This window comes from Hipposideros armiger, unplaced genomic scaffold (genome assembly GCF_001890085.2).
Source record: "Hipposideros armiger isolate ML-2016 unplaced genomic scaffold, ASM189008v1 scaffold_10, whole genome shotgun sequence".
NCBI lineage: Eukaryota > Metazoa > Chordata > Mammalia > Chiroptera > Hipposideridae > Hipposideros > Hipposideros armiger.
Genome location: NW_017731360.1, coordinates 1,611,137 through 1,624,158, shown reverse-complemented (window position 1 = coordinate 1,624,158; position 13,022 = coordinate 1,611,137). Strand labels below are relative to the sequence as shown.

The window sequence follows — 13,022 nt, the reverse complement described above, 5'->3', positions numbered from 1 at the left end:
AAGAGGGGGTAGTCTTATACGGCGAGTATATAACAAACTCTGTATTTTGAGTGGAAATGTTAGGGGGTCGTCTTATACACCCAGTCGTCTTATACGCCGGCAAATACGGTAATTATAACACTCATAAGGCTTTTTTTCAAACCAACACCCTCACAGATTCTGATATTCCTCTACCTGCACCCTTGAGAATAGATAATATAAAGAAACACAGAAATCACTGAAGAAGATACAAATAAGAGAATAAATGAAAAGATGTTCAACTTCACTAGTAATCAGGGAAATGTAACCCAAAATAATGAAATATCTTTTTCTTTTGGCTTAGTGTGTTGGTAGAAATTTAAAAGATTGATAAAACCTAATTATTAGCCAGGGTGTGAGAAAATAAGCTCATACATGGTTGGTAAAAGTGTAAAACGATAAGGATGGTTGGGAGATAACTTAGCAGAATCTAATAAATTTAAAATACATTTTTATTTAAACCACTAATTTCACTTCTAGGAATTTCATTCTATAGAAATACACTAAACAAAGATATATGTGAAGGGTGGTCACTATAGCACTGTATATAATAGCAAAACTTTGTAAACAACTTATGATTATCAATATATACATTATGGTTTATCCATACTATGGAATATTTCGCAGCCTTTAAAAGTAACGAGGAGGGAGCCCTACCTTTACTGACATGGAAAGATCTCCTAAGACATAGTCAGTGGGGGGGGGGAATGTTCTTAGAACAATATACATAATGTCATCTCTTTTACAAAAAAGGGAAAACACCCTCTATGTTATATATATATATATACGAGTAGAATACTGACATACATTTGTAAATGCATAGAAAAGGTCTGGAAAATTTCAGTCCAAAAAGCCAAAGGGGACTGTCACATATGTAGAAACATATGGTAGTAGTATGCCAAAACAATTATGAATTAAATTGAAATTAAAACAATTTTTTTTTTTTAGCTGATCCATCCTTTCACCTTTTGGCAGCTCAGCTCAGGTAGGACTCGAAACGCTGTTGCTCACAGCTCGCACTTTTTTTTTTTTTTTTAAGAATTTTTTTTTTTTTTTAAGATTTTTCTTGGGGAGTTGGGGGGATAGGAACAGTGCTGGGGAATTGGGGGAAGGGGAACAGACAAGTTGCTGTCCTTTTGTTCTTCAGTCTAGTTGTGGAGGACGTTGCTTCACTGGCCCAAGTTGGCACCATCATTGCGCTCTTCCCGGGCGAGGCAGATCAGTCGCTGACTTCTGGACAGCCGCTCACTGCGACTGCTGGCTACACACGGTAGCCCATGGCAACCCACTGCAGCAGGGGCTGCAGCCTATGACGACGCCGGGGACTCACGGCAGCCCAGCTCCAGGTTGAGCTGTTGTTCAGCATCTTAGCTGTAGAGGGCAGTGTCACTGGCCCTCATATGTGGGATCCGAACTGGGGCCCTCTGGCATCCCAAGCCAGCTAGCTCTTAACCAACGCGCCACTCGGCTGGCCCAGAGCTCGCACTCTTCAGCGAACTCTTAACCAACTGAGCCACTTGGCCAGCCTTATTAAAACAATTTTTAAAGGAGCTTTCTCACACCCAAGGGGGGAGGAGACCAGAAAGACAAAAGTGGTCTTGATTTTGAGAACCTTTTCCCTACAGAACCATCCCAACAGGTACCAGCTGCCCACCTACCCCAATGTCAAACACTGAGCTGACAGGCTTGTGGTCACTGGTCTTCAGGGCCATGTGGCTCTGGTAACTCAGCTGAGTGATGTTCGTGCCTTTCCAGAGGATCCGGTCACACCAGGCAGGAGCACGACACTTCTCACTGAAATGCAAAGTCCATGCTGAGGGCCCTCCCAGGCACAGCGGCACCCACTGCCTGGCTGGCACCCTGGCTCTGCTGGGAATGATGGGGCAGAGCCTTCCAGTCCACGCGACCCAGAGATCTGAGAGGGCAGGAGTGATTCGGGCCCACCAAGAGATAACATGTAGCCTGTGTTACTGAGACAGCTCAAAGCCAAAACACTGTTCAGAATGATTCTCTGCTCTTTATCCACCTATGGGGAGGAGGTGAGAGTCAAAAGACAATCTGAGAGTAAGGACTCTACGTTCTTTGAAAGATGGTGGTTAAACAGGCTCTGAATTCCTACTGCCTGGGTTCAAATCCTGGCTCTACACTTGCCTGCTTGGGAGGCTCTTTAATTTTTCTGTGCCTCAGTTCGCAGATCTATAAAGTGAGAATAATAAATCATACCTATTTCAACAGGCTGTTGAGAAGATTAAATGAGATGATACAAGTAAAATGTATGGAATAGGGCATGGCATAGCATAAGCACTAATAAAAAATATGCAATAACCAAGTACAAGCTAAGTTAGTTGGAATCATCTCATCATCCTAAGCATAGCTGAAAAGGAAATCAGCCTCAAGAATTCTCATAGGACAAAAGCTAAGGCAGTCATGAAGAAAACATGGAGGAAGGCAGGCTGCTTTATCAGCAGATACTGAGAGAGGTGCAGAACATGGGGAAAAAGTCACAGGACACCTATCTTCTTCTTTAGGTCCAGTAGGGTAAGGGCTTCCCTAAATTTCTGGGTTTCCATTGGCTCAGCCTCCTGACCTACCTGGTATCCCACTCGTCGGAGCCAGTGTCATACTTATAGGTGGGTTGGAACGTGATCTTGCCTTCTGTGAAGCCTTGAAAGACAGCATTTGCCGCCACCTGAGTTTTCAGCTATACAAACAAATGGAAGAAAGAAAAAACATTTCAGAATAAAAAGGTCAAAACTTGACTTAGCAAAGGAAAGGAAATCAATCTGAAATTCGAACCCTAACCTAAAAGGAAAGGCCCATGAGAAAGGCATTCTATAAGATCCTGAGTTAACTAACTTCCAGGAAGAAAGAGGAGGGAGCTGACCGTTTCTTCACCTGTTATACAGTTTTTAAGGCTCTTTTGTAAGAGTCACCTGCATCTAAGGGGCCTGAGTACCATCTTACTAAGAAGTGCCCAAGGGGGTTAGGTAACAACAGACATAGAATTTTTTCCTTCTAGGTTTAAAACATATCATCTGTTTAGCACAGTTGTTCCAATTATACAGGGGGATAAAACTGCATAGAAAAAGGTCTGGAGACATACAGTTCAAAAAGCAAAGGGGAACTTCCATGTGTACAAATATTATAGTAGAAGCACACCAAAACAATTATGAATTAAATTTAAATTAAAACCATTTTTAAAAGGAATTTGTCCAATTAGTTATATGAACTGAAGGAAGCTGTGTGCCTCAGTTTCCCCATCTGTAAATTTTGGATTAATAACAGACTCTGTCTCACAGGATCATTGGAAAGAGGAATGGTCAACTTAGAACAGTGCCTGACACATTATGGTTATATTGGGTCGTCGGAAAAGTCATGATGCATTTTTACAACCAAAAACATAGAAAAAAATACGTCATGACTTTTCTGACAACCTAACAGCTAACACCCTTCCTAGTACACTAATTCCAGGAGGGCATTCCAGATCACGCTCTCAACAAGAGATAAAAACCACAGGTGGGGCCGGCCGAGTGGCGCGATGGTTAAGAACTGGCTTGGGACGCCAGAGGGCCCCGGTTCGGATCCCACATATGAGGGCCAGTGATACTGCCCTCTACAGCTAAGATGCTGAACAACAGCTCAACCTGGAGATGGGCTGCTGTGAGTTGCCAGCGACGGCGTAGGCTGCAGCCCCTGTGGCAGTGGGTTGCCATGGGCTACCGTGTGTAGCCAGCAGCCAGCGTGAGCGGCCAGCAGCCGCAGTGAGCGGCCGTCCAGAAGCCGGCGACTAATCTGCCTCACCCAGGAAGAACGCAATGATGGTGCCAACTTGGACCAGTGAAGCAACGTCCTCCACAACTAGACTGAAGAACAAAACGACAGCAACTTGTCTGTTCCCCTTCCCCCAATTCCCCAGCACTGTTCCCTTCCCCCCAATACTCCAATTAAAAAAAAAATCTTAAAAAAAAAAAAGATATGGTGAATGTTTAAAAAAAAACACACACAAAAAAAAACCACAGGTGCTCTGCCTTCCCCTGGAGCACCCAGTTTGGCACTAAGTGGACTGGTAAAGAACAGTTAGCTCCAGTGTTGGAGACAACAGTTGCCAAATTCCTCAGAATATGAATTTCTCATATAAACTATTAAAGAAAAGGCAACAGGAAATAATGAAAATTTAAGTATTAATGTAAGCTGTTGCTTCTTGAATGGGTATATATAGGCCTTAAAACCATCTGGAAAGCAGAGAACACACAAAACAGATATTATTACATCAGGAAAGACCAGGAAAGAAGGCAAGGGGAGACTGAGTATTAAACTCCCAGGGAAACTAGAATGTCTCAGTTCAGAATACAGAGGCATCAATAACAAATAGTTAGAGAACAAACTGGGTTAAAGCTGAAGCAGGGATTAAGGAGAATAAAAGTAATTTACCAAGGAAAAGAGCTGGTAAGGAAAAAAATGGGTTAATGAAGAAATTATTCCATAAAGAAAGGTATAACAAAATTGAGGGGGTTTTTTTCTTCAATTGATTTGCACTGGGGGCTGGGGTGGGGGGGAGATAGAATGATTTAGACTAATAAATACTACAGTTATTAAAAAGGGGGCATAGGCTAAAAAGAAAGAGGACTTTCACATTCTGAACAATTCTGAGTACTTGAACAGTTTTTAAATCTACTGAGGAGTCGGCCTGAAGAAAGTCAGAGGGAAACAGATTTCTCTTGTCCTGTGAAATGGCTAAAGCTCTGAGACAGAAATGCTAACCCAGATAATGGTAGGAGAAAAGCAGGTGATAGAACAGATTCCCACTGGAAGTGAAGAAAGCCACTCAGGAAAAAGAATTGTCATTCACACTGGATGAGTCTGGGGAGAAGAAGGAGAGGCGAGCAGGAGGTACGTCCAAAACAATTAATACATCATTTAAAATATACCGAGTATCTTCTTTATGAGAAGCTCAGTACCCCTTTAGTCCCAGCTGGAATGAATGAATGAATGAGCACACGCAAGACAGAGAGAGAGAGAACACGCCCCTGCTCCCAAGGGAGATTAGGAGCCTCCAGGGATGAGCCAATGGGAAGACAGCTATGGAGGAGGGAAATGCAGATGAAGGGAAGACCAGCCAAGGGGGAGACAGCTATGGAGGAGGGAAATGCAGATGATGGAAAGACGCTACTGGGCATTAGCTCCACAGGGAAACCTCCCAAGTGAGGAAGAAGAGGCTGAGAGTTGGGAAGCCGGGCTTTTCTGTGTCCTCACAGTGTGGGGGCAGGTGCCTGAGAGGGCACCAGTGGCCATTTATACCTGGTCATATGCATACAGGGTTTGAAAGTCCTTCTCTTCGATGAGCTTTTTCACTTTTTCCACATCCAGCTCTTCTATCCTGTAGTTGAGGTCCCCCAGCCACAAGATCACACTGTGAGGACAGAGCACAAAGGCCACAGGATTTAGTAGGAACTTTACCAGTCTCATCCAGTGGGCATGTGACGGAAGGACCCTGAGGCTCAGATTCTTGGGAGCTGGGTGGAGAAGGGACTCAGCTGCTCAAGAAATCTTTTTCTCTTGTCATCACATTAAATACCATGTCTGACATGCTGCTTACTCAGTCATCTTGGTCCAAGTTCATTATAAACCGCCTTGAGTTCTCCTTGACTATTGTATTCTTATGTAGTTGGAAAGACAGTCTAATAAGATCTAAAAGCAAGACAATCATTTACTTCATTCCTGAAAAAAGGCAAAATGATTGAGTATTGGGAGTCATGTCCATCACCCAGGGACCCCAAACTAGATGATGTTATGACATCGCCTCTGCCTCCATGCACACGCCGGTCCACAAAACACACTCTCAGCCTTTGTTTCTAGAGGCGAGTTCTTCTGAAACAAAGCTCAACCTTTACAGTGGAATCTGGGTCTGATCACCATCATAGCATGGGTTGGCTCTTTTTGCAGAGTGTGACAGGTGCTTTATTACACCTGATGCTTTTGGGGGAAGAAAACTGAATACTGCTAGATGACATCGCACATCCCATAAAGTCCAATACTGCTCTATCAGAAGTCAACAACCAAGTCATTAGGAGAATCTGCACAGCAGTATACACACATTAAAACAAATGCATCCACAAGCTAAAAGCACACAAACTGACATGCAAGCTGCAACCTCACGAGCTAGAATGCTGCAGGTTCAGCAGAACGGAAGACACACTGCCTGCTAGGTTCCCTGGAGGAGGAAAGCCATCCTGTCAGCTTCCAGAACACCAGTGAGCTCAAGAGAGTTCCACCATGGCAGCAGGCGGAATGAGAGGCTTGATTCTGTATGTGGCAGACACCATGGCCCCAGTGGCTTCTTCCTCTTTATAAAATAAGTGGCAAAAGCTTCAAGTGTTACTGTCAAGTCTGACATTCTAATATGCCTTGAATTTTGACATGTAGGAAGTTTTAGAGATACACGAAATAAAGAGAATAGACAAAAATTAGCACAAGATGCTCCAAGCAGCTGCAACTATAGCTGTATAAAGTTGTATCAAGAGGTATAAAAGACTATAAGTAAAGAAGACAAATGCAGCCATTTTCAATTACATATGCTTTTGGAAAGAACAGACATATAAAATCCTAAAACATACTTCTACAACCTGGGTTTGAGGTGCTCTCTCTTTGGTTGTCTTCCTTATGATGTTGTATCAAGGCAGATGCATATTAAAATAAATCTTATATATTTTCCAGGGACAAATGACTTCATAATGATCCTAGAGATCTTCCAGATGGTAAGTTAAGAAACTAAACATTTCCAAGGGACATAATCCACATGTAAGCCAGAGCTGGCTAGAGTTCCCGCTCCAGCAGTGGCAAATCTTCCCCAGTTAATTCCCTAACCAAATAGAGGGCCCACAGCTCTGCACATCAGGCATGGTGAACTGTTTCAGGAAGAAGCCCAGACTCACTCGTGCTTGCTGATGGGGACAGGGGCAAGGCTTGCATCACCCCGAGAAAACAGCATTCGAGAACAAATGTCTTTATAGTCCTGGTTCCTCCTCTCATACTCTTCTGTGTGGGCCGCCAAATGAGAATTCACAACGCAGACGCTCGTATTGTGGAACTGGAACCTGATCGCCACTCCTCCTTTGTTACCCTAGGAAAAGAAGCCCCAAAAACCCAAGTCACAACTTAATTGTGTCGCTGTCATTTAAACCCATGAACTTTCAAAATGTTTTCTCTTAAACAGTCTTCATAATAATCCTCTGAGGTATGTGAAGCAGCATTATCATCTGTATTTTACAGGTAAGAAAAATCCAAGAAGGCAGGATGACTAGCTGGTCCGTGGCAAAGCTGAGTCCACGTTTCAATAAATCGCAGGCAAACCACATGCCCTCTCTTCCCCAAGGAAGCTGAGCTCTTGATCTAGAACCTAAAATCAGGCCTTAACAGCATCAAGAAGAAGAGGAAGCTGCAAACCTCTTATCAGCATTCTTTCCTTTCCTTGGTGACCCAACACAGTTTCTGCAATCGATCTCATGGATTAGATGCGAGGATCAACTAGAGGCGCTAGTGCGGCGTGAACATGAGGAGACACGCTAGGTGGCCAATCGGCCGGCCAATCACTAAAATAGGATTTCTAAACTGCTCAATCTAGGCCTGCTGGAGGGCACAACTCATCTTGTAACACCAGCACCCAAAACCCGGGACCCATACAGTCATAGTATCCTGAGAAGCAGAGCCAAGACCTTAGGGATCAAGGCCCTCAGTGTGCCAAATACCCCAACCAAGAACTCACCATCCTGCCCATGACTCCTGTCCCCACACTCTCCACTTCCACTTCCGAGATGTATGCTGCATGTTCCTCTTTCACATATAACAGCAGCATAATCCCAACCAGTCGGACGAGCTTCACCTGGAAAACAGAGCCAAACATTCAAGTCACGGCATTAAATAGAAGTCAAAACTGGGAATATATATCCCAAAGGAAAAGAGGCCTCGGAGCTGGCTGAAAGTATTACTGCAGCTCCTTCTCCACACTGGGACCCAGGGTGGTAACCACCTGCTGGACTCACTGAGCATGCTACATGACAACCTAAACAACCTACAGGTGCCACCTGCACCTTTCCCACCCAGAGGCGGCTCTTCTGGAGGACCTGGAACTGAAAATAGCACGATCACTAGGACTGGCTTACATAAAAAATGAAACATTGTCTTAGAATTTCCCTTCATGGTGACCTCAAATTCAAAGGTCCCTGATTCCTCTCTTACCTTTGCATACTTGGCATCTGGATGAAGACTCTCTGACACAGCTTTAAACCACTCTTCCTCCTTTGGGGTATCGTGGAAGAAAAAGGCCTCCTTACTCAGATCGAGCTCCTGGAATCTACCGGGAGAAGCAATCAGTCAGATAGGAGAGAAAGATAATGTGCAGGATGACACATTCTCAGATCGGTTTAGGTGTGTAAATCCTAGCATTCTAGCTCAACTGCAGGACCTTCCAGAGGAAAGAAAAACAAACACTCAGATTCTAAATGCTAAGGAACTCACCAGTGTTTTCACAAGCAGCAGCCCGTTTCTTCTTCATAGCCAGCCTGTGATGTAGTTGGAAGCGTCTGCATTTTACATCTGAGGTCATTAGTTCATACAAGTACCAGATGGCAAATGGCTTCAAACCAAGGTCTATGTCAATTCCAATTCTAGGCCCTTTCTACTTTACCATACAGGCCTCTTTACTGTCCCCTCCCCATGAATAATGCCCAGTAGAGTGCTGGGAGGATAGTAAGTGTGAAACAAAAAAAACTGACCAATGGGGCTTTTTTAATTTATTATTTTTAAAGCTAACCTTCCTTCTCTGGCAAAGGATATTTTTGCTTTGTGACCAACAAAGGGCTAAATGTCTAAGTAATGAAAATCAGTTCAAGATGCAGTGATCTTCACAAAGGATTGTACTAAAAATTAAATATTAGCATTTAAATGCCAAGCACATCGCTATAACAGAGGAAGAACATCAAACAGAGAAGCAGCTATCATGAAGCACATGTTCATTTCTCAATTCCTTCACCTGCTGTGAAGACTCAGGTATACACATTCACGTCCTCATCCCTTCAACCACGGCCATACATTCCTGAGGACGCAGAGGCAACTGGAAGAGAAGCACTCACCCTACACAGTACACATCAGGGGCCTGGATGCCATGGCTCAGCCAAGGCTGGAGGCCCTCTTTGGGGGACTGTCCATTCACATTGTAGGTTCCCACGAAAAACCTGTCACCAAAGAGAACCAGTCAGTCACTCAGGAGGACCAGGGAGAGGAAAGGAGAAAGCATTTTATGTTGGTTTCAGTCTCTCTGGAGTGGAATTTTAAGACACAAGAAATGTCACATCTAACCTAGACCAATGACTGTGGCACCAAGGGGTGGCTTGCAGTCAGCTGTGATATTTGTTGCTTTTGTGGTACTTCCGACAGTACAGGCCTCCTCTGAACATTTTTATTTAGCCTTAACAGCCATTCGAAAGCTGTAATCCACAAAATGATTCTTTACTATGTGTAAGCTATGGAAATGAAAAGAATGGAAAGCACCATGGTAATCACTTCCAGAAGGAAAGCGACAGCAGTATTCACCCTAATTGACTATTTCTATCCCTAGAAGCAATGTGACTTTGTCTCACAGTCTCAATGCAATGATTTAAAAAGATCTAGCAAAATCCTGCCACCTTCATTCAACTTTCAGGAATCCTGTCTAAAAAGGTTACCAAACACTAAATTCATCCTACTAACTTCAATTTAAATGACTCTCTTCAAAGGCCCAGAATGACCAAGGGATACACAAAAATCAGGATATCATTCCTTCCTCTGTACCCATACAGCTCTTCAAGTATTTCTGTAACGACTTGTGTCCCTCCCATTATACCACCCCTACCACTGTGCCTGGCCAGGAAAGGCGCACAATAAACGTCTGCTAATGAAGACTGAAAGCAATCGCTCGTTTAGAAAACGATGGGAGAGATTCTGCAGTAGGACTTGCTTCCAAATCCAAAACATGAGGGGAAGTGCCACAATTTCAAAGAGATGACTGATTATTTTGCTTTGAAAACAGTCTAAGGCCCAGTTATAGTTACCTGAAGTTCTGGATATAGGTATAATCCTCTTCCTTCTGCACTAGATGTGATTTCACTATTGTATCTCGTAGTTCAAACTTCTGCATGGTTAAAATATGAGCCTTGTTTGATACTGTGATAGTGGCGGAGCGAACCATGTCAGCTATTTCAGATTTAGATTTATTCTGTCTAGAAAAACAAACAAAAATTATATTTTGATGAGACCTCCATGACACAACACATAAAAATAAAGCTAGAAGTTTCCACATACAAGCATATGAGTCACAGAAGACTAGAGGAGGCTAGTGCTCGCTTCGGCAGCACATATACTAAAGCAAGCTAAAGCAAAACTTATTTGTTAAAACAACAGTACTTCTATGTGCAAGTCATTAAACTTGTATGTTGTTGACTGGCTAGGACACTGGTCCAGAGATTTTCTGATAACAAATTCACATAATCTCACACCAGAAGTGCACCTCGAAGATCATCTAATCCCTTCATTTTTCAAATGAGAAAAATGAGGTCCGGCATCATCAATGATTCGCCCAGCTGGATGGTGGGAGAGGATGGATAAGAGCCCAGGTTTGACAGTGTTCTTTCTGGATGCTAGTGCCTCACGTAACAAGACTATAAAACTATCCAGATCCTTTGACGTAATAATTCTACTGTATCTTGATTCCACAGAAATAATCCAAAACAAAAAGATGAAAATTTGTATTTCATTATTTGTGTATTTTTAATAGTCATATTAAAAGCTATTTAGATGCTATTAATAACATTTAAAGCCAAGCAAAATTTGACATATTTAATTAACAGAATCCTAATAATAGCTCAAGAAACTTTTGTTGAAGATTATTTAATGAATTAGGTAAGATATATAAAGCACCTGAAGTAATTTCTGACACTGAATAAATGCCACATAAGTGTTTGCTATTACTGTTGTCATGTACATACTAATTTAGGCCGTGTAAAAATGTATCTGTGTAGACCAAGAAGGCTCAAAGGTGAATTGAGAATGATAGATCTAGCTACATTTAAAGTTCAGGGGTTGTTCATTGCAGCTTGAGTGAATAAATAAAATATTGACACAAATAAGAAAGTCAAGTTTTATCTTAACCAGATGATTCTGGCTATGATCGGTAGGGGGCACTAGAGTACAGACTAAATATAACAGCACAACAGAAAAAAAGGAGAGAAAAAAAAAGTAAAAATGGAGAAAAGTGTCTTAAAAGTCAGGAAACTCCTAAAAGAATGGGAGTGAGAATTCAAAATATCTCTAATCCACATTTCTAAGTAGGGTTAGGCTACCAGCTTCAAATTCTACAGCTGCTACTTGCTAGTTCCAGATGTTGGGTGAGTTACATAACCTCTCTTCTTCACCTGTTTCCTTAGCTATAAGACAGAAAAAATAATGATACCTACCTTTCAGGTTAAAATAAGATAATCCATGTAAGTGCATGGTGCCTGGCATTCACAGTGAGCGCTCAATAAATATCCAACATTTCTTAGACCAATTACCCTGGGACAACTTATATCATGCACAGTAATGTCTTCAGTTCTGTAATGAGGAGAACCTCAGTCCTAAGACATACAAATGAAGGGAAAGCTGCATTACCTTGTGAGCAAGCTGTCTGCTTTATCCTGACCCCGGGAGCTTTGGTCCACAAGCAGGCCTTTCCCATGTGGCCTCAAACCATCCAAGTGAGAACCACCTAAGGGGAGGAGGGAAGGAATTAAAATATACTTATATACACTTTAATATACAGACAACAGCTCCCCAAATCGTACTAGGAACTATTGGTAGTCCACATATTGCTCAAAAGCATAAATAAGAAAGGTCTACGCTGGTGTCTGGGTGAAGCTCCCACAGAGCATACAAAGAGAAAAAAAAAAAAGTATTGCATCTGGATGTCATTACTGCTGAGAACGTAATTCTCGCAGTGAGTCTGACTCTTTTCATAGAGACAGACTGCATGACAGCAAGAATAAAGCTGTGAAATCTACAGACCCAAGTTCTGTCACCAGCTCTACGATTTACTGACCTTTGACTTTGGGAAAGTCATCTAACCTCTCCTAATCGCAGTAATTTGATCTGTCCTGCCTTCCTCACTGGTTTATTGTAAGGATCAAATAGTTGGCATGTTGAGTAAGCACTTTGAAAGCGACACAACATATGCTAAAATATATAATAGTGAACTGGTTACCATTTACTGTAAGTGAGACTTCAATTCCAAGGAAGAAAAGGGCAAGGATCAGAAATCTAAAACTGGAAAGGGTCTACGAGCCCTTGAGAAAGAGAAGCGCTTGTCACTGTCAACACACTGTCTGGAAAACCAAAGAGCCCAAGGACTTGCAACAAAGCAATATCTTGGGGGAAGTTGTTAAACCAAGATAATCTGAAAAGGAAAATCAATCTGCTAATAGCGTCTCTGCTCCTTAACAGCCAGCTCTCTTGTCAACAGGGAACAGCAGGAAGAGGCCACAGAAGGATGCTGCTTCGATGCACCAGTTACAAGGAGCACCAGAGGCATGAAACATCACTAAAGAATTTTGCTCTGAAGACTATTACTAAACATGGACTTTTGAACCATGCATTCAAATGATCCAGAAAAAACAAACAAACTCTGGAGTTGAAAAGAAAACACAATCATTTGAAAAGTTATATTTCAACCCCTCCAATGAATTTTGCTTCCTAAACGCCTCTCAAATCAATATCCAATGTCACCAACGACTCCCTGGGACGACTTCAAAAACCTCAACTTTGCCTCTGTTCTTACCTCTGTTCTTACCCCACTCTCTCTAACCCAGCTGTTCTCAACCTATGGGTCACGACCCCTTTGGAGATCGAACGACCCTTTCACAGGGGTCGCCTAAGACCATCAGAAAACAAAAAGATATTTACATTACGATTCATAACAGTAGCAAAATTACAGTTATAGA

General features: G+C 42.5%; 1 protein-coding gene across 5 annotated transcripts in view; it reads right to left on the bottom strand.

The window, feature by feature from the left end:
* INPP5B (inositol polyphosphate-5-phosphatase B) overlaps positions 1 to 13,022 on the bottom strand; it is a 63,054-nt gene that overhangs the window by 9,692 nt on the left and 40,340 nt on the right. For all 5 annotated transcript variants that reach the window (XM_019658144.1, XM_019658152.1, XM_019658167.1 and 2 more), the window contains 9 exons: positions 11,698 to 11,794; positions 10,104 to 10,271; positions 9,147 to 9,248; positions 8,254 to 8,368; positions 7,781 to 7,897; positions 6,951 to 7,138; positions 5,317 to 5,428; positions 2,610 to 2,719; positions 1,677 to 1,812 (listed from right to left, as the gene is read on the bottom strand). In XM_019658144.1, coding sequence (XP_019513689.1) covers positions 1,677 to 1,812; positions 2,610 to 2,719; positions 5,317 to 5,428; positions 6,951 to 7,138; positions 7,781 to 7,897; positions 8,254 to 8,368; positions 9,147 to 9,248; positions 10,104 to 10,271; positions 11,698 to 11,794 — 1,145 coding nt within the window. The remainder of the gene's footprint in view (positions 1 to 1,676; positions 1,813 to 2,609; positions 2,720 to 5,316; positions 5,429 to 6,950; positions 7,139 to 7,780; positions 7,898 to 8,253; positions 8,369 to 9,146; positions 9,249 to 10,103; positions 10,272 to 11,697; positions 11,795 to 13,022) is intronic.